Source organism: Ranitomeya imitator, chromosome 7 (assembly GCF_032444005.1).
Source record: "Ranitomeya imitator isolate aRanImi1 chromosome 7, aRanImi1.pri, whole genome shotgun sequence".
Taxonomy (NCBI): domain Eukaryota; kingdom Metazoa; phylum Chordata; class Amphibia; order Anura; family Dendrobatidae; genus Ranitomeya; species Ranitomeya imitator.
Genome location: NC_091288.1, coordinates 133,742,062 through 133,766,921, shown reverse-complemented (window position 1 = coordinate 133,766,921; position 24,860 = coordinate 133,742,062). Strand labels below are relative to the sequence as shown.

Genomic DNA, 24,860 nt, shown 5'->3' with positions numbered 1-24,860 from the left:
AGTGGATGCGGCTGTAGCATCAACTTCTCGCCGATCCTCTTTACCTGTAGAGGATGCAGGCTCCTTATCTGATCCCATGGATAGAAAATCAGATGCTCTGCTTAAAAAGTCATGGGAAGCTTGTGTCACTGCATTTAAGCCAGCGATCTCAGCCACGTCCACTAGTAGATCTATGCTGGTCTGGCTGGAGCAATTGGACCAAAATATTAAGAGCGGTGTATCCAGGGAGAAACTACGTGCCTCTATCCCTTTGATTAAGGGGGCTGCAGCCTTCATATCGGATGCCTCTATAGACTCGCTCCGCCTGGCAGCCAGAACAGCCAGCCTCACTAATACGGCGCGCTTTATGGTTAAAGAATTGGAAAGGGGATGCCCAGTCCAGGGCTAAGTTGTGTACTATACCCTGCCAGGGTGAGTACCTCTTTGGAACTGTCTTAGATGAAATTCTCACTAAGGGTGAAAGGAAGAAGGGGTTCCCTAATCCCTTTATTCCTTATTACAGAAGGGCGTTCAGGAAGCCACCGTTCGGAAGGAATGGAGGCTTCAGAGACAGATGGAATAATAAAGATTTCAAACAAAAAGGAAATTTGTTTAATAAATGCCCCTTCAAGCCAGCAGATAAATTCCGTTGATTATATTTCACCGGTGGGAGGAAGACTAAAACAATTTAGTCAACAATGGAAAGAAATAACGGTAATCCATGGGCTATTGATTTAATATCTTCAGGCCTCACATTAGACTTTATTAGAACTCCTCCGGATTGTTTCCTTCTTACCACCTTAAGATCCAGGCCTCAGCAAGAGGCACTTGAAACCGAAGTTAAATCCCTCTTACTCAAACAAGTTCTAGTGGAGGTTCCATCTTTCCAGATAGGGAGGGGATTTTACTCTCCCTTGTTTCTGATTAGTAAGCCTGATGGCTCTTTCAGAACTATAATTAATTTAAGAAAGCTGAACTCCTTTATAAGACCCAGAACATTTAAAATGGAATCCATTCGTTCGGCTATAAAAAAAATCTATTTCCAAACTGTTACATGGTAGTATTGGATCTTAAGGATGCTTATTACCATATTCCTATACATCATTTACACCAGCAATTTCTTCGGGTAGCAGTTTGTATAGAGGGGCAAATTCTTCATCTACATTACAGGGCAATGCCCTTCGGTTTATCTATGGCCCCAAGGGTTTTTACTAAATTATTATTGGAAGTAATGTCTTTTTACGGGTAAAGGATACTTTGGTCATTCCGTATTTGGATGACCTATTGATTGTAGGTAAAAATCCCCTACAGTGTGAGCAGAGGTTACAGGAAGTAGTGTTATCCTTACAATCCCTGGGCTGGCTGGTTAATTGGGAAAAATCCAGACTTCAGCCTGTAACGTGTCAGAAATTCCTTGGGCTCCTTCTGGATTCGGTTGACCAGATTTGTAAGCTTCCTGAGGATAAGAAGATTTCCATATTCGATAAAGTATCCTTCGCAACAAAAAAGCGTAGTATGTCATTAAGAAAGGTCATGTCATTACTAGGTTCTCTAACATCGTGCATTCCGGCGGTCCAGTGGGCACAGTTCCATACTAGGCATCTACAAAAATTTGTATTGGAGGAGGACATTAAAAATAGAGGATGTCTGGATAAAACAGTTTTCCTAACGTCGGAAGTATTACACTCCCTTAGGTGGTGGTTGGATCGGGAAAATCTTTCAAAGGGGGTTCTATGGGTAATCACCCCTTCTAGTATAGTGACCACAGATGCTAGTCCTGAAGGCTGGGGGGCACATTTTCAGGATCGGTGGGTTCAGGATCTTTGGTCCAGCTCAGAACTTAATAGTTCCTCGAATGTCAAAGAGTTGAGGGCTATATATTATTCCCTACTTCACTTTCTTCCTCAGCTCAGCGGCTCTCATACAAGAGTATTCTCCGACAACACCACTGCGGTGGCTTATCTGAACCATCAAGGAGGTACGCGGTCAGACAAACTCAGGGAGGTGGCATCAGACATCATGGAGTTAGCCGAAGGTCATCTGCTATCCCTGTCAGCGGTGCACATCAGAGGCATAGACAACTTTCGTGCCGATTTCCTCAGCCGTCACACTCTTCATCAGGGGGAATGGATGCTAAACAGAAAAATTTTCAAATTGATAACAGCTCGATGAGGTGTTCCTCAAATAGACTTGTTTTCCACAAGAGCCAACCGGCAGGTCAAGGTGTTTGCCTCTCTATGCAGGGAGGACAAGCCGGACATACTCGATGCCCTCCAGGTACCATGGACATTCGACCTGGCTTATGCTTTCCCCCCATGGAATCTATTGCCTATAGTAATAAGGGAGGAAGGCACAAGAGTTCTATTAATAGCCCCATTCTGGCCCAAAAGCCATGGTTCTCATGGCTGAGGGCGATGTCGGTGTCAGATCCATGGATTCTGCCTCAGTCCAAGGACTTGCTCTCTCAGGGTCCATTCCTCCATCCTCAGGCAAAGGGTATGAACTTAACTGCCTGGAGTTTGAGAGGCGGTTACTATATCTCAGGGGGTTTTCTATTGGGTTAATCGATACTCTTATGAAGAGTAGAAAACCTTCAACTACCAGGATTTACGTTATAATTTGGAGGAAATTTCTTCAATTCCATACTACACAACTTTCCTCTGAAGTTCCTATATTTCCAATGTTAGAATTTCTACAAAAGGGTCTGGAAATAGGACTCTCCGTAAGCACTCTGAAGGTTCAGGTGTCAGCTTTAGGAGCTCTTTTCAATTATGACGTTGCGGGTAATAAGTGGATATCCCGGTTTATATCTGCTTGTGAGCGATCGAGACCAATTAGCATACCACAGGTTCCTCAGTGGGATCTATCTATAGTCCTAGATGCATTGACACAGCCGCCTTTTGAGCCTCTCCATGCAGCCTCACTAAAAAATATTTCTTTGAAAACTGTATTATTAGTGGCATTAGTTTCTGCTAGAAGAGTAAGTGATCTTCATGCATTATCTATAGTTCCTCCCTTTTTATCTGTGACATCAGATAGGATAGTTTTGAAAACAGATCCTTGTTATCTCCCTAAGGTGGCCACTACTTTTCATAGATCCCAGGAGATCTTGCTACCTACCTTTTATGAGAACCACTCAACTCCAGAAGAAGTAAGACTTCATACCCTAGATGTAAAAAGGACTGTCTTGGCCTATTTAGAGAGAACTAGGGACTGGAGGAAGAGTAGGGCTCTCTTTGTGTCTTTCCAGGGTAAAACCAAGGGTGCCAGTGTCACAAAGAACACGTTATCTCGCTGGATCAGAGAGGCCATAATCTTGGCGTATAAAGCGGGAGGAAAAGATCCTCCAAGGCATATAGGAGCACACTCAACAAGAGCCTTGTCGACTTCCTGGGCAGAAAGGGCGAATGTGCCAATAGACCTTATATGTAAGGCTGCAACTTGGTCTTCACCAAATGCCTTCTATAAGCATTATAGAGTAGACCTATCTGCTGCTTCTGATCTAACCTTTGGGGTATCGGTCCTTGACTCAGTAAACCCACCCAGTCTATAGTCTCTGTAAATCTCTCTAGTGGGTGCTGTCGTGGCGAATAGAAAATACCGGATTACTCACCGGTAATGCTTTTTTATAGAGCCCACGACAGCACCCGTTCACATCCCTCCCTTTTCTTTATATAGTTGCACGTGGTGCTTTTTTGGTGAGGTGTAAATATTAGAAAGATGTAGCATAAGGTTGTAAATATGTATATATATATGTATATACCTGAACCTGTTAACTAAAACCTGGCGGCGGTTCCTCCTATTCTCTGTAAAACAACTGAGGAGCGAGGGGGGGCCGCCCCTTTTATCTCTCTGTAGGTTTCCTGTTCCTAGGGGCGGATCCCCTCTCTCTAGTGAGTGCTGTCGTGGGCTCTATAAAAGAGCATTACCGGTGAGTAATCCGGTATTTTGAAATGTAGGACCAAATCAATATCTCTGCAGACATGCAGATAGGAAAGGCCATTCAAGAGAATCAGGCCGCGTCCAGTGAGGCCATAGCCCACTTCTTCTCCAGTACCAATGAATATGAACTATACTTTGAATGTTCAAATGAAGATCAGGACAAACAGTGGTCACCTCATATATGCTGTGCTTCTTGTTCTAGAAGCATTAGAGCATGACTGAATGGATCACGACCTTCAATGCAGTTCGCTGTCCCAATGATATGGAGAGAGCAGAGAGATCATGATCTGAGTGACTTGGTCAGAGATTTGAAATTGTCAAAGAGGCAGGCAGAATTATTGGGATCAAGGCTACAAGAACGGAATATCTTATTACCATGAACAAGAATTTCTGTTTTTCGCAGTCATCAAGAAGACCTTAATCAATTTTTCAACCATGTCGACAATTTAACCTTTTGCAATGACCTCTTGGGGTTGTTTGTTGCTCTTGAATGCGAACATGATCCGAACAAATGGTGACTGTTCATTGACTCGTCAGTTTTAAGTCTGAAGGCTATTTTACTACACAACGGAAATATATATCCTTCTATACCTATTGGACATGCCGTACACATGAAAGAAACGTATGAAAATATGAAGTTACTGTTCACCCACATTAATTATAGAAATTATAACTGGAACATAGGCAGTGATCTAAAATTTGTTTACTTCTTCTTGGACTGCAGCTTGGATATACCAAGTATTGTTGTTTTATTTGTGAGTGGCACAGTCGTGCATGAGAAATGCACTAATTCAGAAAGGACTGGCCACTCCGTGAAAACCTGATTTCTGGACAGAAGAATGTTAAGCATAATCCTCTCGTTGATCCAGCAAAGATATTTCTCCCTCCTTTACATATTAAACTTGGGCTGATGAATAATTTTGTCAAAGCAATGAGCAAATAATCGGCAGCCTTTTCTTACTTCTGACAGAAATTTTCAAGAATAAGTGATGGAAAGATTAAAGAAGGTATTTTTATTGGCCCAAAGATCAGAGATATAATAAGAAGGTATTTTTATTGGCCCACAGATCAGAGATATAATGACATTAACAGTAATAATAAATAATCTTTATTTTTATTTAGCGCTAACATATTTCGTAGCGCTTTACAGACATTATCATCACTGTCCCCAATGGGGCTCACAATCTAAATTCCCTATCAGTATGTCTTTGGAATGTGGGAGGAAACCGGAGAACCCGGAGGAAACCCACGCAAACATGGAGAGAACATACAAACTCTTTGATTTTGTCCTTGGTGGGATTTGAACCCAGGACTCGAGCGCTGCAAGGCTGCACCATTGATGGTCTTTTGCAAGGTGCTGAACAAGATGCATGGAGAGCCTTTAACCCCTTCATGACCTTGGGATTTTTCGTTTTTCCGTGTTCGTTTTTCACTCCCCTCCTTCCCAGAGCCATAACTTTTTTATTTTTCTGTCAATTTGGCCATGTGAGGGCTTATTTTTTGCGGGACGAGTTGTACTTTTGAACGACATCATTGGTTTTAGCATGTCTTGTACTAGAAAACGGGAAAAAAATTCTAAGTGCGGAGAAATTGCAAAAAAAGTGCAATCCCACACTTGTTTTTTGTTTGGCTTTTTTGCTAGGTTCACTAAATGCTAAAACTGACCTGCCATTATGATTCTCCAGGTCAGTACGAGTTCATAGACACCTGACATGACTAGGTTATTTTTTACCTAAGTGGTGAAAAAAAATTCCAAACTTTGCTAAAAAAAAAAAAAAAATTGCGCCATTTTCCGATACCGATAGCGTCTCCATTTTTCATGATCTGGGGTTGTTTGAGGGCTTATTTTTTGCATGCCGAGATGACGTTTTTAATGATAGCATTTTGGTGCAGATACGTTCTTTTGATCGCCCGTTATTGCATTTTAATGCAATATCGCGGTGACCAAAAAAACGTAATTCTGGCGTTTCGAATTTTTTTCTCGCTACGCTGTTTAGCAATCAGGTTAATGCTTTTTTTAGTTGATAGATCGGGCGATTCTGAGCGCGGCGATACCAAATATGCGTAGATTTGATATTTTTTTAATTGATTTATTTTGAGTGGGGCGAAAGGGGGGTGATTTAAACTTTTATATTTTTTTTTTTTTTTTTTCACTTTTTTTTTAACTTTTTTTTTTACTTTTGCCATGCTTCAATAGCCTCCATGGGAGGCTAGAAGCAGGCACAGCACGATCGACTCTGCTAAATAGCAGCGATCTGCTGTTCGCTGCTATGTAGCAGAAAATCAGGTGTGCTGTGAGCGCTGACCACAGGGTGGCGCTCACAGCTACCGGCGATCAGTAACCATAGAGGTCTCAAGGACCTCTACGGTTACAATTCTGAAGCATCGCCGACCCCCGATCATGTGACGGGGGTCGGCGATGACGTCATTTCTGGCCGCCCGGCATTTGACAGCGGCATTTAACTAGTTAATAGGCGCGGGCAGATCACGATTCTGCTCGCGCCTATTACGGGCACATGTCAGCTGTTCAAAACAGCTGACATGTCCCGGCTTTGATGCGGGCTCACTGCCGGAGCCCGCATCAAAGCAGGGGATCTGACCTCGGACGTACTATCCCGTCCGAGGTCAGAAAGGGGTTAAAGATGTGACCTTCAACTTCCTTGGCAACAGCAGAGCACCGAACTTTAAACAACTTGCGGATAGTGATGAGCGAGTATACTTGTTGCTCGGGTTTTCCTGAGCACGCTCAGGTGATCTCCGAGTATTTGTTATTGCTCGCAGATATAGTTTTCATCGCCTCAGTTGCATGATTTACGGCTTCCAGATACGCTGAATACATATGAGGAATGCCTGTTTGTTAGGGTATTCCCACATGTATGCAGGGTATCTGGAAGCCGTAAATCATGCAACTGAGTCGATGAAAGCTATATCTCCGAGCAATAACAAATACTCGGAGATCACCCGAGCAATGAGTATACTCGCTCATCACTAATTGTGGACAACATGCATACAGCATATCATTTGATGAAATGCAATGTGTCACTAAAAATGCATTTTCTACATTCTCAGTTTAACTTTTTTCCAGCCAATCTTGGTGCTGTTAGCGATGAACACGGTGAAAGATTTCACCAAGACATTGCGCTGATGGAGAAAATGTACCAGGAAAAGTGGAGTATGTCAATGCTGGCTGGCTATTGCTGGAATCTTATTTGAGAAACATCTGACACGGATTATAAACGAAAGTTGTCTGCAAAACACTTTTGAACAATTGCTTTTGCTACTGACATCGATGCACATGTGTGTAGTGTATCAAACGTCATAATATAGACTATAAACTATTGTTTCTTAACAGCTTATAGACATACTATTCCGTCAGCTGGCAGTTATCCCCCACTTTGAGGTGTGCTCTGGCGGTGAGCCCACCTCAAAGCCACAACATGTCAGCTGTTCAGAATTTAGTTTTTTTTGTCGCCATGACATTGCATTGAAATGTAATAACAGGCAATCAAAAGAACGTATCTGCACAAACATGGTATCATTAAAAATGTGAGCTCGTTCCTCAAAAAAACCCTCACATGCAGAAAACGAAAAATTGAAAAAAGCTCCTGTCATGAAGGGGTTAAAAACCTTACCTAATATAGACTTTTGGAGCACACATTCGTGTTCAGCATGTCAAAATCTATAAGATACAATAAAATGAAATTTGAAATTTGTTGCGCAGTGTTATTAGTCTAAGTGGAGCAGCCGCCCTAGCAGCAGACTCAACAGGAAGCCAATTAAATGATGATCCAGAAGTTTCAACAGCAGCAGCAGGAGTTGTGGCAGCAGTTACTGTACATCAGCAATAGTTACAGCAGGTTCAGCAGCAGCATTAGCAGCAGATGGTTCTTTTGAATGAAAGAATGTCCCCTTGCCATCCAAATTCAGCACCCCATCCCCCATCCATCATGACTCGTATACATCAGCCCCTCTCTCCTTCTCTCTCCCATGTGCAACTCCCATGCACTCCTCACCTTCCTGAAAAACCTCAGCCCATCTTGCCCAAACACATCGCACAAAAAAATGTCGTACAATTCCAAAAACTACTTGCTCTTTATCTTCCTACTCCTACTGATTTTAGGGGACATCTCCCCCAACCCTGGTAAACCATCCCGAAACCCCTACCCTACCTCACATCAAAACCTTACTAACCTTATTAATTTTAATTGCACTCCTTCATCTCCTTCTTTTAATTGTGCCCTTTGGAATCCACGGTCTGTATGTAACAAGCTTCCTTTCCTACAAAATTACTTTCGGAACAACTCTCTTAACCTGTTGTACCTGGATTCAGGATTCTGACACTGTCTCTCTTGCTGCTATTTCCCGTGGTGGCTTACATTTCTCACATTCCCCGAGACCCACAAACAGACATGGTGGTGGAGTCAGCATACTCCTTTCCCCACAATGAACTTTCCATGCCATCCCCCCCATTTTTATCACTCTCATTCCCTTATTTTGAGGTCCACACCATCAGGCTCTTCCGTCCCCTCTCCCTCAGAGTAGTGACATACTGGCCCCCAGGCTCACCCACCCAATTCCTGGACCATTTCTCTGCCTGGCTGCCACACTTCATGTCCTCAGAACTACCAACCCTTATTTTGGGAGACTTCAGTATCCCCATTAACAGCCCCACTTTCACATCTGCATCCCAGCTTCTATCACTAACCACTTCTCTAGGCCTCTCACAGCTCCCAATCTCTAAAGTATGCAAAGACTGTAACACCCTTGACCTGGTCTTTGTCCGACTCTGTTCAATCTCCTACCCAGATAACTTCCCTTCTCTGACCACAAAATTCTCTATTTCAAACTCACAATTCCTCGCCCACCCTAGCACACTCCTATACAACCACACATTCAGAAATCTACATGCCATTAACCCGCATACACTTTCAGACTCCCTACACTCATCATTATCCCCAATCTCCACTTTATCCTGTCCTGATCTCGCTGTACATCACTATAATTACACTCTTAGAAGCACCCTTGACCAAGTAGCTCCCATCAACCTCAGAACCTCAAAACACAGAGTAAAACAGCCCTTGCTCACATCAAAAACCCAATTTCTCCAGTGATGCTCTAGGAGTGCTGAACGCTTATGGAGGAAAGCTCGCACACCAGAAGACTTCATACACTTCAAATTTATGTTAAGAACCTATAATTCTGCAATTCACCGTGCCAAACAGACATACTTCACCACCCTGATCTCCTCACTATCCAGCAACCCCAAGAAACTTTTTGACACCTTTCACTCCCTCTTCAGGCCAAAAGCACAAGCCCCTATCACAGACATTTGTGCTGATGACCTGGCCTCACACTTTATAGAGAAAATAGATAATGTCCATCAGGAAATCCGCTCCCAGCCACCAAGTGCAGTGACTCTCATCCCTTTGTGCATTTCCCCTGGCTTACTCTCCACATCACAGAAGAAGTCTCCAAGCTCATCTCTTCTTCTTGTCTGACTACGTGCACTACTAACCCCATTCCCTCACATCTCCTCCAGTATCTCTCTCTCCTGTCCTCACAACTCGCCTAACTACAATCTTTAATCTCTCCCTCTCCTCTGGCATTTTACCCTCCTCCTTCAAACACTCTATCATTACTCCATTTCTAAAAAAAAACCTGCCCTTGACCCATACTGCACAAAACAACTATAGACCAGTCTCCAAACTCTTTCATCACTAAACTCATGGAACACCTGATCTACTCCCGCCTTACCCATTACCTCTCCACTCATTCCCTCTTAGACCCTTCACAGTCCGGTTTCCGCCCCCTACATTCAACAGAAACTGCACTCATCAAAGTGATCAACGAACTTCTGACAGCAAAATGTAACGGTGACCACACTGCTCATTCTTCTCGACCTTTCTGCATCTTTCGACACTGTTGACCACCCTCTTCTACTCTCTAGGCTTCAGTCACTAGGCATTAAGGACACTGCTCTCCTGGTTCTCTTCCTATCTTTCTGACCGCTCCTTCAGTGTTATGTTTGCTGGCTCCACTTCATCTCCTCCTCCTCTCACTGTGGGGTACCTCAGGGCTCAGTCCCTGGCCCCCCTTCTCTTGTCCCTCTACACAGCCCCAATTGGACAGTCCATCAGCAGATTTGGCTTTCAGTACCATCTTTATGCTGATGACACCAACTATACATACATCATGTCCACTCTATCGGAAACTCAACCTTTCCAAAACTGAACTTCTACTCCCGCCATCTACTAACGTCCTAACTCTGACATTTCCCTCTCCGTGGGTGACACCATAATAATGCTTCGGCACCAGGCATGCTGTCTGGGTGTTATGTTTGACACCAATCTCTCATTCACCTCCCATATACAGTCTCTTTCCCTCTCGTGCCGCTTACACCTAACATCTCTAATATCCGCCTTTTTCTCACCATGGAAACAGCAAAAACCCTCACTGTCGTCTTGATCCACTCCCACTTGGACTAATGTAATGCTGTGTTAAGTGGACTCCCCCCTCCCCCCCCCCCCCCCTACTCAACTTTTCCCTCTCCAGTCCATCCTTAATGCAGCAGCCAGGGTCATCCACCTGGCTAATAGTTACTCGGAGGCGTCCGCTCTTTGCCAGTTGTTACACTGGCTGCCAATTCATTATAGAATTCAATTCAAAGTACTTGTTCTCACCCACAAAGCTCTCCACTGTGCGGCACTCCCTTACATCTCCTTCCTCATTTCCATCTATCAACCTAACCGACCACTGTGTTCTGCAAATGAATTTTGACTAACCTCTGCACTATTCTGTACCTCCCACTCCCGACTCCAATACTTCTGCTGGGTTGCACCAATCCTCTGGAGTGCTCTGCCCCAAGAAATTAGGACCAGCCACAACTTGCACAGTTTTAGGCACTCCCTCAAAACACATTTGTTCAGAGTGGCCTGTCACGTTCACTAATCAGTCATTTTATGTGTAAGTGTGCGTGTGTAGCCCATTCACTATCTCCACTTATCCCCTACCCGCTGAAGATGGCAGGACTTTTACTGTAAATACATAATTGTAAATACACACCTGTTCTTTGCATCTCCACCACCTTATTGTAGATTGTAAGCTCTCACGAGCAGGGTTGTTTTATTTTGCTTTAATCATTATATTATTGTTAACTCTATTACTTATGACTGTTGTGTTTAAAACAAAGTACATGCCTGAGGGGTCAGAGCCGGGTTCAAAGAGTACATCGCATACCATTGTCTGTTGGAGATGTTGTCTCATGGGTCATATATTAGCCAATTGCCCCTTAACTTTTGAGCTAATGGACTGCTCCCTAGGCTGGCACTACTCTTGCTTCACCTACCCTGCCTGTAGTGCTGTTTTTCATCCTTGTGTCAGAGCTTAGGAATACTAGGAAAAAAAATATGTATTTCCAGCTCCTTAAAATTTCAGTCTTTATTGGTCCATATTAAAATTGCGATGTCGCCTGAAAAGACTGAGGGGAGAAACCCAACAGAGTTTGTTGAAAACTGGCTGCTGAAGAAAATTGGGAGCACAGTGTTGACAAAAGTTTTTGCTGTTAAAAGGGCTCATAGGGTCCCGCCGCAGCCCCCTGCCCCAGGAGCGAATCCCCGTACCATGCTTGCCAAAATACTGAACTACAGGGACAGAGACATTATCCTCAGAAAGGCTAGAGAGATGGAGGATCTGACGGCTGGAGGTCAAAAAATCGCCATTTACCCGGATTATTCCGCTGCGGTTCAGAAGCAGCGGATGAAGTTTACTGGGGTCAAGCGATGACTGAGGGAGCTGGGACTGCAGTATTCAGTGATGTTTCCCGCAAAGCTGAGACTGGTGGCTTTTAATAAGACCCACTTTTTTCTGACACCAGAGGACGCTACCCAGTGGATTGATACTAACGAGAAAAAGCTCAAGGGAATGGGCGACTAACATTTCGGCGAGATCCGGTTGGGAATTGTTTTCTGTCGCTGGCAGAGGGTTTTGCGCTTGTTAGCGTTGGTTAAAGAGTTGAGCAACTGCTGAGGGTTTTGCTGAGCCATATTGAGGGACTGGCCAGAGGGGACAGTACCGTCTTCTAAGTATGGGGGAGGAGGGCTATGCCGGGTACTGTAAATTGGTTTGGTACTTTTTCTACATGTTCATATAAGTTGGAATGTTAGGATAAAATAAAACGAAAAGTTGGGGGAATTCCTGATTATTATGGCAGCGAGACGCGAACGGAGAGGGCTAAGTAAGGGAAAGTGTTCGCAGTGGGCAGTGGAGTCCCACTCTTGCTGAGAGGAAGAATGTGTTACACTGGGGTGGGTTAGGGGGGTAATTTTTGAGGGGGCAGGGGGGCGGGAGGGTTTGCACAGCTCATACTTGGGAAACTGGATACTATGAGGGCTGATGAGCCACATGATGGGGATTGTGTTGTGAATTCTGTGGCAGAGCTCCCTCCTGTGGTCACAAGTGGTACTTCGGCTGATTCTGTCTATGAGCTTCCGTTGGTGGATGTGAGTGGTACTGCGGCTTCTGAGTTTCCTTCCTCAGGTGATGTGGTGAAGTCGTTAGGTGCTGCTCTATTTAACTCCACCTAGTGCTTTGCTCCTGGCCTCCAGTCAATGTTCTAGTATTTGTCTTGCTTCCTCCTGGATCGTTCCTGTGGCCTGTCTGCTCTACATAAGCTAAGTTTTGCTTGTGTTATTTTTGTTTGCTATTTTTTTCTGTCCAGCTTGCATTATTGGTTTTTCTTGCTTGCTGGAAGCTCTGGGATGCAGAGGGAGCACCTCCGTACCGTTAGTCGGTGCGGAGGGTCTTTTTGCCCCCTCTGCGTGGTTGTTTGTAGGGTTTTGTGTTGACCGCAAAGCAATCTTTCCTATCCTCGGTCTGTTCAGTAAGTCGGGCCTCACTTTGCTAAATCTATTTCATCTCTGCGTTGGTATTTTCATCTCAACTCAGTCATTATATGTGGGGGGCTGCCTTTTCCTTTGGGGTATCTCTCTGAGGCAAGATAGGCTTATTTTTCTATCTTCAGGGCTAGCTAGTTTCTCAGGCTCTGCTCGAGGCGCATAGGTCTGGTCAGGAGCGCTCCACGGCAACCTCTAGTGTGGTTGGATAGGATTAGGGATTGCGGTCAGCAGAGTTCCCACGTCTCAGAGCTCGTCCTATGTTTTTTGGTAATTGTCAGGTCACTTTGGGTGCTCTAAACTTCAATGTCCATTGTGGTTCTGAATTACCTGTTCATAACAGTACTGGAGGCACAAAGTACTAATGCTTCTCAATAGAGGGAAAAAAGAAGTTCTGAGACCATTTTTTTTTCTTTTCACTGTGTTTTGCCTTTTTTTTCCCCTAAACATTTCGGTGGTTCAGGACACAGGTGTAGTGATGGACATTAAAGGTCTGTCTTCATGTGTGGATGATCTCACTGCAAGAGTACAAAATATTCAAGACTTTGTGGTTCAGAATTCTATGTTAGAATCAAGAATTCCTATTCCTGATTTGTTTTCTGGAGATAGAGCTAAATTTCTGAGTTTCAAAAATAATTATAAACGGTTTCTGGCTTTGAAACCTCGCTCCTCTGGTGACCCAGTTCAACAAGTTAGGATTATTATTTCTTTATTACGTGACGACCCTCAAGACTGGGCATTTTCCCTTGCGCCAGGAGATCCTGCATTATGTAATATTGATGCGTTTTTCCTGGCGCTCGGATTGCTGTACGATGAACCTAATTCGGTGGATCAGGCAGAGAAAAATTTGCTGGCTCTGTGTCAGGGTCAGGATGAGATAGAGATTTATTGTCAGAAGTTTAGAAAGTGGTCCGTGCTCACTCAATGGAATGAAGGTGCGCTGGCAGCTATTTTCAGAAAAGGTCTCTCTGAAACCCTTAAGGATGTCATGGTGGGATTTCCTATGCCTGCTGGTCTGAATGAGTCTATGTCTTTGGCCATTCAGATCGGTCGACGCTTGCGTGAGCGTAAATCTGTGCACCATTTGGCGGTATTATCCGAGCATAAACCTGAGCCTATGCAGTGCGATAGGACTTTGACCAGAGTTGAACGGCAAGAACACAGACGTCAGAATGGGCTGTGTTTCTACTGTGGTGATTCCACTCATGCTATCTCCGATTGTCCTAAGCGCACTAAGCGGTTCGCTAGGTCTGCCACCATTGGTACGGTACAGTCAAAATTTCTTTTGTCCGTTACTTTGATCTGCTCTTTGTCATCTTATTCTGTCATGGCATTTGTGGATTCAGGCGCTGCCCTGAATTTGATGGACTTGGAGTATGCTAGGCGTTGTGGGTTTTCCTTGGAGCCCTTGCAGTGTCCTATTCCATTGAGAGGAATTGAGGCTATGCCTTTGGCCAAGAATAAGCCTCAGTACTGGACCCAGCTGACCATGTGCATGGCTCCTGCACATCAGGAGGATATTCGCTTTCTGGTGTTGCATAATCTGCATGATGTGGTCGTCTTGGGGTTGCCATGGCTACAAGTCCATAACCCAGTATTAGATTGGAAATCAATGTCTGTGTCCAGCTGGGGTTGTCAGGGGGTACATGGTGATGTCCCATTTCTGTCTATTTCGTCATCCACCCCTTCTGAGGTCCCAGAGTTCTTGTCTGATTACCAGGATGTATTTGATGAGCCCAAGTCCAATGCCCTACCTCCGCATAGGGATTGTGATTGTGCTATCGATTTGATTCCTGGTAGTAAGTTTCCTAAAAGTCGACTGTTTAATTTATCTGTGCCTGAGCACGCCGCTATGCGGAGTTACGTGAAGGAGTCCTTGGAGAAGGGTCATATTCTCCCGTCATCGTCGCCATTGGGAGCGGGGTTCTTTTTTGTGGCCAAGAAGGATGGTTCGCTGAGACCTTGTATAGATTACCGCCTTCTAAATAAAATCACGGTCAAATTTCAGTACCCCTTGCCGCTGCTATCTGATTTGTTTGCTCGGATCAAGGGGGCTAGTTGGTTCACCAAGATAGATCTTCATGGTGCGTATAATCTTGTGCGTATTAAGCGGGGCGATGAATGGAAAACTGCATTTAATACGCCCGAGGGCCATTTTGAGTACCTAGTTATGCCATTCGGACTTGCTAATGCTCCATCGGTGTTTCAGTCCTTTATGCATGACATCTTCCGAGAGTACCTGGATAAATTCCTGATTGTATACTTGGATGATATTTTGGTCTTCTCGGATGATTGGGAGTCTCATGTGAAGCAGGTCAGAATGGTGTTCCAGGTCCTGCGTGCTAATTCTTTGTTTGTGAAGGGATCAAAGTGTCTCTTTGGTGTTCAGAAGGTTTCATTTTTGTGGTTAATTTTTTCCCCTTCTACTATCGAGATGGACCCTGTTAAGGTCCAGGCCATCTATGATTGGACTCAGCTGACATCTCTGAAGAGTCTGCAAAAGTTCCTGGGCTTTGCTAATTTTTATCGTCGCTTCATCTGTAATTTTTCTAGTATTGCTAAACCATTGACCGATTTGACCAAGAAGGGTGCTGATGTGGTCAATTGGTCTTCTGCTTCTGTGGAAGCTTTTCAAGAGTTAAAGCGTCATTTTTCTACTGCCCCTGTGTTGTGTCAACCAGATGTTTCGCTTCCGTTCCAGGTCGAGGTTGATGCTTCTGAAATTGGAGCGGGGGCTGTTTTGTCGCAAAGAGGTTCTGATTGCTCGGTGATGAAGCCATGCGCCTTCTTTTCCAGGAAGTTTTCGCCTGCTGAGTGAAATTATGATGTTGGCAATCGAGAGTTGCTGGCCATGAAGTGGGTATTCGAGGAGTGGCGTCATTGGCTTGAAGGAGCTAAGCATCGCGTGGTGGTCTTGACTGATCACAAGAACTTGACTTATCTCGAGTCTGCCAAACGGTTGAATCCTAGACAGGCTCGTTGGTCGCTGTTTTTCTCCCGTTTTGACATTGTGGTTTCGTACCTTCCGGGCTCTAAAAATGTGAAGGCGGATGCCCTGTCTAGGAGTTTTGTGCCCGACTCTCCGGGTTTGTCTGAGCCGGCGGGTATTCTCAAAGAGGGAATAATTTTGTCTGCCATCTCTCCTGATTTGCGGCGGGTGCTGCAAAAATTTCAGGCTAATAAACCTGATCGTTGCCCAGCGGAGAAACTGTTTGTCCCTGATAGGTGGACAAATAAAGTGATCTCTGAGGTTCATTGTTCGGTGTTGGCTGGTTATCCTGGAATCTTTGGTACCAGAGATTTAGTGGCTAGATCCTTTTGGTGGCCGTCTCTGTCGCGGGATGTGCGTTCGTTTGTGCAGTCCTGTGGGATTTGTGCTCGGGCTAAGCCCTGCTGTTCTCGTGCCAGTGGGTTGCTTTTGCCCTTGCCGGTCCCGAAGAGGCCTTGGACACACATCTCTATGGATTTTATTTCGGATCTCCCCGTCTCTCAAAAAATGTCGGTCATTTGGGTGGTTTGTGATCGCTTCTCTAAGATGATCCATTTGGTACCCTTGTCTAAATTACCTTCCTCCTCTGATTTGGTGCCATTGTTCTTCCAGCATGTGGTTCGTTTACATGGCATTCCAGAGAACATCGTTTCTGACAGAGGTTCCCAGTTTGTTTCGAGGTTTTGGCGAGCCTTTTGTGCTAGGATGGGCATTGATTTGTCTTTTTCCTCGGCTTTCCATCCTCAGACAAATGGCCAGACCGAACGAACCAATCAGACCTTGGAAACATATGAGATGCTTTGTTTCTGCTGATCAGGATGATTGGGTGTCCTTCTTGCCTTTGGCTGAGTTCGCCCTTAATAATCGGGCCAGCTCGGCTACCTTGGTTTCGCCGTTTTTCTGCAATTCTGGGTTCCATCCTCGTTTCTCTTCAGGGCAGGTTGAGTCTTCGGACTGTCCTGGTGTGGATACTGTGGTGGACAGGTTACAGCAGATTTGGACTCATGTAGTGGACAATTTGACCTTGTCCCAGGAGAAGGCTCAACGTTTCGCTAATCGCAGACGCTGTGTGGGTCCCCGACTTCGTGTTGGGGATTTGGTTTTGTTGTCATCTCGTCATATTCCTATGAAGGTTTCCTCTCCTAAGTTTAAGCCTCGTTTCATTGGTCCATATAGGATTTCTGAGGTTCTTAATCCTGTGTCTTTTCGTTTGACCCTTCCAGATTCTTTTTCCATCCATAACGTATTCCATAGGTCATTGTTGCGGAGATACGTGGCACCTATGGTTCCATCTGTTGATCCTCCTGCCCCGGTTTTGGTGGAGGGGGAGTTGGAGTATATTGTGGAGAAGATTTTGGATTCTCGTGTTTCGAGACGGAAACTCCAGTATCTGGTTAAGTGGAAGGGTTATGGTCAGGAAGATAATTCCTGGGTCTTTGCCTCTGATGTCCATGCTGCCGATCTTGTTCGTGCCTTTCATATGGCTCATCCTGGTCGGCCTGGGGGCTCTGGTGAGGGTTCGATGACCCCTCCTCAAGGGGGGGTACTGTTGTGAATTCTGTGGCAGAGCTCCCTCCTGTGGTCACAAGTGGTACTTCGGCTGATTCTGTCTATGAGCTTCCGTTGGTGGATGTGAGTGGTACTGCGGCTTCTGAGTTTCCTTCCTCAGGTGATGTGGTGAAGTCGTTAGGTGCTGCTCTATTTAACTCCACCTAGTGCTTTGCTCCTGGCCTCCAGTCAATGTTCTAGTATTGGTCTTGCTTCCTCCTGGATCGTTCCTGTGGCCTGTCTGCTCTGCATAAGCTAAGTTTTGCTTGTGTTATTTTTGTTTGCTATTTTTTCTGTCCAGCTTGCATTATTGGTTTTTCTTGCTTGCTGGAAGCTCTGGGACGCAGAGGGAGCACCTCCGTACCGTTAGTCGGTGCGGAGGGTCTTTTTTGCCCCCTCTGCGTGGTTGTTTGTAGGGTTTTGTGTTGACCGCAAAGCAATCTTTCCTATCCTCGGTCTGTTCAGTAAGTCAGGCCTCACTTTGCTAAAATCTATTTCATCTCTGCGTTTGTTTTTTCATCTCAACTCACAGTCATTATATGTGGGGGGCTGCCTTTTCCTTTGGGGTATCTCTCTGAGGCAAGATAGACTTATTTTTCTATCTTCAGGGCTACCTAGTTTCTCAGGCTGTGCTCGAGGCGCATAGGTCTGGTCAGGAGCGCTCCACGGCTACCTCTAGTGTGGTATGATAGGATTAGGGATTGCGGTCAGCAGAGTTCCCACGTCTCAGAGCTCGTCCTATGTTTTTGGTAATTGTCAGGTCACTTTGTGTGCTCTGAACTTTAATGTCCATTGTGGTTCTGAATTACCTCTTCATAACAGGATTGTATTAAAATATTGAGTTGGAATGTGAGAGGTCTGGCGGATAAAACCCGGCGGGCGGCAAGTCTGCAGTATGTTGAGGAACAGAAGGTCTCAATGATTTGCCTGTTGGAGACACATTTGGTGCGGGAAAAGGTAGACATATTGAGATTGGAGTGGATAACAACCTGAAGACAGCTATTGCTAGATTGCTGTACATGGTTAGGAAGGTAATAGCGCGAAATTGGATCAGGGAAGAACCGCCTTCAAGAAGAGAATTCCTTCAGTATGTGAAGCAAGGCCTGGCACTGGAAAAGGGATTTTATAAGAAACTAGATGGTTGCCCGATTCTAACGCATCAGGTTTTCTAGAATATGTTTGTCCACGTAGTATATTACCCAGTGACGTAGTATACAGCACAGAGCCACACAGCATATTGCACAGCCCATGTAGTATATTTCCCAGCTATGTAGTATATTGGCCAGCCACGTATGACACAGGTTAAAAAAATAAAAAATAAACATGCTCACCTTCCGCAGGCGTGTTGTAGCACTGTCGCCTGTGTGGGGTGCAGGCGGCATCTTCCGGTGTCAGGTTGTGTTGACGTCGCGGTCACGTGACCGAGTCACGGTCACATGACCGTGACGTCACAGCAGGTCCTTGTCGTGCAGGACCTGCCGTGACGTCGCGGTCACATGACCGTGTAGCTTTCACATGACCGTGACGTCACGGCAGGTCCTGTTCGCGCAGGCGCACAGGACTTGTGATGATGTCGCGGTCACATGACCGTGACGTCATGGCAGGTCCTTGTGCCAGACCATCAGTGCGACCGGAACGTGCTGGTTGCACCGCGAGGAGCGGGAAAGGCGGCGTAGGTGAGTATACAATCATTTTTTATTTTTTTTATTATTTGTAACATTCAATGTTTTTACTATTGATGCTGCATAGGCTGCGTCAATAGTAAAAAAACTTGGTCACACAGGGTTAATAGCAGTGGTAACGGACTGCATTAGACTGCGGTCCATTACCGCTGCCATTAACCCTGTGTGAGGGCAGACTGGAGGGGTGTATGCGGGCGCCGGGCAGTGAGTGCAGGGAGTAAGGAGCGGCCATTTTCTTCCGGACTGTGCGCGTCGCTGATTGGTCGCGGCAGCCATGACAGGCAGCTGCCGAGACCAATCAGCGAACGAATAACCGTTACAGAAGGACAGACAGACGGAAGTACCCCTTAGACAATTATGTATATAGAAGAGGGAAAATTGATATGTTCAATAAACTATGGTCTCCGTGGATTGCCATGGGATAGGGGTATTATAGAAATTGAGTGAATTAGGGTCCCAGATTGATGGCAATGTAACATGTGGCTTACATTATTGGCGGAGGGATTAGTTACTCTATAGTTTTAATGATGGAGTTGCTAAGCAAGGTGAGCTTGTTGGGTGGGGGCGGGGGACGTTGGGATTGAAGGGGGTTGTTTGAAGGGGAAAACTTTGTATTGAAAATGAGAATGTAACATGTCAATTATCTTGTTATTCTTAATAAAAATCTATTTGAATAAAAAAAAAATTGCGATGTCAGTGGCTGCTCCTCATGGCAGTGAGAGGGGCTAGAAGTGACTTGTTTCGATCCAAATAGCAATCTTTATCAAAGCTGATCGTGGTTTAGATCGAAACGCGTCGCTTCTATCTTCTTTCCTGCCATGAGGAGCACCCGCCAACATCACAATTTTAATATGGACCAATAAAGATTGAAATTTTAAGGAGCTGGAACTACAATTTCTTTCCTAGTATCCGTTACATCTCACCAGGGCGGTTTTCTGTGCACCTGTGGTGGCTGTTGGTGAGCTGGCTTTTCCTTCTTTTATATACAGTACTTAACTTAGGAATGCTAGGTGACTGTGAACGGTGTCCAAGTGAAGGGACTTATGGATTCATTGATTTTGGTGACCCAGGTATGGCCATGCTCATGCATCTGCTTATCCTTGGGAATAAAGTGGGGTTATGTTGTATCTATGGAGACGCCAATCACTATCCAAGCAAAAATATATTAGGTGTTCTTCATTTCATGCAGTTTATTCTTGTTTTATACACTGCATGCAAGTTAAACAATTATTAATTTAATATTATTTCAGGGCTGTCATCAAGTGAGGTAATAATCAATTCTTCTGGACTGCTTCATGTTTTAAGCCTTCAAGGGTTCAGTAAGGTACAGTAAGTTATCGAACTATTGGACACATTTTGAGAAAATAATTGCATTGTTTTTTGTTTTTTTAATTATTTCAATTTCTTGCAGATATATCAAGCCTTTACCATCTTAATCGAAAGAAACTGTACTCAATCTATAGGCAAGTAAATACAAAAACATATATTTTTTTCTACGAGTTTTATTTATTTTATTTTTTTTAAACTTCTTTTTATTGACTTTAAGATAACATGGTATATAGACAATACATTTAGACTAAGCATACAGCAATTACGAAACCCAAGAACCCTAACCCTACCCAGTCCCTCCCAGACCCTTCTCTGCGTTCACTGAATGTTTAAGTTATTTTATGGGATAGGTGTATGGCCACCTATTCGCTGCCTTAAATACCATTGGGTATTTTTAAAATGATCACGTTGGTTTGTCTTTAACCCCAGGGGTAGAGACGGAAGAGTTTTATTTTTAAAGATAAAAACAACATAACTAATTCCAGCAAATAACGAACATTTCAGTGGACTATAGGGACACCAGTAGATATTTGAAACTCCTATGAACAAGGAACCCATTTACCTCTAATTGCTGAGTACAAGATGTAATAGTTTGGTACTTAATTTCTTAATCTATTTTTGCTGTATGTGTTAGGACTGTACTGTGAATTTACCTGGTAGTGACTGTACTTCAGCGTTTCTATACAAGTCAATTCTTCAGAATCAAAATGTATTGAGACCCCTTGCAAAAGATGCTGCAGTGCTCTCTAGACTTGTGTTTGTAGCTGCTGCATGTTGCTGGGTGAACTCCTGCTTGCACACCTGTTTGGTAGCACTGAGGTGTTACCTACAAAGTCCTGCAAATGTTTGCCCCTGCTTCTGCCGTCAGCTGCAAGTAGCAGCCACATCATGTTACTTCCTCTAGGGTCAGTGTTTCCCAACCTCTAGTCCTTGTGGTCCACATCACATGTTTTCAGGATTTCCTTAGTATTGCACAAGTGATGGAATTATGGAAATATTATTAAGTAACACGAAACAAAGCCAGCTCACCAACAGCCTCAGGAGGTGCATGGAACTTAGTCCTGATTAGACATCTAAGACAATGTAAAACGTGAAATGTTCTAGCTATTTAAATAAAATCCAAAATTTGTTTAGTCCATATTAACCCTTTAATCCCATATGACGTACTATCCCGTCAAGGTGCCCTGGGACTTAATTCCCAGTGACAGGATAGTACGTCATATGCGAAAGGCCGCGCTCACGGGGGGAGCGCGGCCGATCGCGGCCGGGTGTCAGCTGCCTATCGCAGCTGACATCTGGCACTATGTGCCAGGAGCGGTCACGGACCGCTCCCGGCACATTAACCCCCGGCACACCGCGATCAAACATGATCGCGGTGTGCCGGCGGTGCAGGGAAGCATCACGCAGGGAGGGGGCTCCCTGCGGGCTTCCCTGAGACCCCCGCAGCAACGCGATGCGATTGCGTTGCTGCGAGGGTCTCCTACCTTTCTCCCTGCAGCAAGACTCGGATCCAAAATGGCCGCGGCATCCGTGTCCTTCAGGGAAGGGGAGGTGGCTTACCAAGTGCCTGCTCAGAGCAGGCGCTTGGTAAGCCTGCAGCACTGCAAGTCAGATCGTTGATCTGACAGAGTGCTGTGCAAACTGTCAGATCAACGATCTGTGATGTGTTCCCCCCTGGGACAAAGTAAAAAAAAAATTCCACATGTGTAAAAAAAAAAAAAAAAAAAAAAATCCCTAAATGAAGAAAAACAAAATTATTCCCATAAATACATTTCTTTATCTAAATTAAAAAAAAAACAATAAAAGTACACATATTTAGTATCGCTGCGTCCGTAACGACCCCACCTATATAACTGTCCCACTAGTTAACCCCTTCAGTAAACACCGTAAGGAGAAAAAAAAAAAAAAGAGGCAAAAACCAACGATTTGTTATCATACCGCCAAACAAAAAGTGGAATAACACGTGATCAAAAAGACAGATATAAATAACCATGGTACCGCTGGAAACGTCATCTTGTCCTGCAAAAAATGAGCTGCCATTCAGCATCATCAGCAATAAAATAAAAACGTTATAGTCATAAGAATAAAGCGATGCCAAAATAATTATTTTTTCTATAAAATAGTTTTTATCGTATAAAAGCACCAAAACATAAAAAAATGATATAAATGAGGTATCGCTGTAATCGTACTGACCCGAAGAATAAAACTGCTTTATCCATTTTACCAAATGCGGAACGGTATAAACGCCTCCCCCAAAAGAAATTGATGAATAGCTGGTTTTTGGTCATTCTGCCTCACAAAAATCGGAATAAAAAGCAATCAAAAACTGTCACATGTCAGAAAATGTTACCAATAAAAACGTCAACTTGTCCCACAAAAAACAAGACCTCACATGACTCTGTGGACCAAAATATGGAAAAATTATAGGTCTCAAAATGTGGAGACGCAAAAACTTTTTTGCTATAAAAAGCGTCTTTTAGTGTGTGACAGCTGCCATAGAAAATCCGCTATAAAAAACGCTATAAAAGTAAATCAAACCCCCCTTCATCACCCCCTTAGTTAGGGAAAAATAATAAAATTAAAAAAAAGTATTTATTTCCATTTTCTCGTTAGGGCTAGGGTTAGGGTTAGGGTTGGGGCTAAAGTTAGGGTTGAGGCTAAAGTTAGGGTTAGGGTTGGGGCTAAAGTTAGGGTTAGGGTTGGGGCTAAAGTTAGGGTTAGGGTTGGGGCTAAAGTTAGGGTTACGGTTGGGGCTAAAGTTAGGGTTTGGATTACATTTACGGTTGGGATTAGGGTTTGGATTAGAGTCAGGGGTGTCTAGTTTCCAATATGGGGTCACTTGTGGGGGGTTTCTACTGCTTAGGTACATTAGGGGCTCTGCAAATGCAATGTGACACCTGCAGACCATTCCATCTAAGTCTGCATTCCAAATGGAGTTCCTTCCCTTCCGAGCCCTCCCATGCGCCCAAACAGTGGTTCCCCCCACATATAAGGTATCAGCTCACTCAGGACAAATTGGACAAAAGATTTTGGGGTCCAATTTCTCATGTTACCCTCAGGAAAATACAAAACTGGGGGATAAAAAATAATTTTTGTGGGAAAAAATTTTTGTTTTATTTTTACGGCTCTGCACTATAAATTTCTGTGAAGCCCTTGGTGGGTCAAAGCGCTCACCACACATCTAGATAAGTTCCTTAGGGGTAGAGCAAAAATCAAAGCAAATATAACAAAATACCCAGGCTGAAAAAGGCTATGGCCCTGCTCCCTCCGTAAATGCATATGTGCAGCCAAAAAACTAGAGGACATGGAGTACAATAAACACCGACAGATTGAAAAAGTAAAACAATCATTTTATTAATGCACTTAAAATGTACAAAACCAGCACAATCAAAGGGCAAAATACAAAAAAAGAGGAAGGATACAAGGAACCTGCTAGCACAGCAGGCTATCTGGACCAATAGTGCAGCATATGCATGGGTACGTACAGCAAATCCTGAGACAGGGGAGGGGGGAGAGAAAGTATAGTCCAAGTAGATCTAACATCCAGGTTCTACACACAGACTCCTATAGATGCTACCATAAACATGGGATCCCCAAACTCCCTGCAAGTCCCAATAGGATGCCATCACTCACCCATAATCGACAATGTCCTAGGTCCTCCTGCTGTGACCCCTTGACGCGCGTTTCGCGTAAGTGCTTCTTCAAGAAGGGGAGTTTCCAAAATGGTGTCACTTGTGGGGGGTTTCTACTGTTTAGGTACATTGGGGGCTCTGCAAACGCAATGTGACACCTGCAGACCATTCCATCTAAGTCTGCATTCCAAATGGTGCTCCTTCCCTTCCGAGCCCTCCCATTCGCCCAAACAGTGGTTCCCCCCACATATGGTGTATCATCGCACTCAGGACAAATTGGACAACAAATTTTGGGGTCCAATTTCTCCTGTTACCCTGGGGAAAAAACAAAACTGGGGGCTAAAAAAATAATTTTTGTGGGAAAAATGTATGTTTTATTTTTATGGCTCTGCATTATAAACTTCTGTGAAGCCCTTGGTGGGTCAAAGCGCTCAAAACACATCTAGATAAGTTCCTTAGGGGGGTCTACTTTCCAAAATGGGGTCACTTGTGGGGGGTTTCAATGTTTAGGCACATCAGTGGCTCTCCAAAAGCAACATGGCGTCCAATCTCAATTCCTGTCAATTTTGCATTGAAAAGTCAAACTGTGCTACTTCCCTTCAGAGCTCTCCCATGCGCCCAAACAGTGGTTTACCCCCACATATGGGGTATCAGCATACTCAGGACAAATTGTACAACAACTTTTGGGGTCCATTTTCTCCTGTTACCCTTGGTAAAATAAAACAAATTGGAGCTGAAGTAATTTTTTTGTGAAAAAATTTAAATGTTCATTTTTATTTAAACATTCCAAAAATTCCTGTGAAGCACCTGAAGGGTTAATAAACTTCTTGAATGTGGTTTTGAGCACCTTGAGGGGTGCAATATTTAC

At 44.3% G+C, this 24,860-nt stretch overlaps 1 protein-coding gene across 1 annotated transcript in view; it reads left to right on the top strand.

Annotated features, from left to right (window-relative positions):
• PGAP1 (post-GPI attachment to proteins inositol deacylase 1) overlaps positions 1-24,860 on the top strand; it is a 1,319,879-nt gene that overhangs the window by 635,503 nt on the left and 659,516 nt on the right. Inside the window, exons 15-16 of the mRNA XM_069733825.1 lie at positions 20,282-20,355; positions 20,443-20,494. Of these exons, the coding sequence (XP_069589926.1) occupies positions 20,282-20,355; positions 20,443-20,494 (126 nt within the window). The remainder of the gene's footprint in view (positions 1-20,281; positions 20,356-20,442; positions 20,495-24,860) is intronic.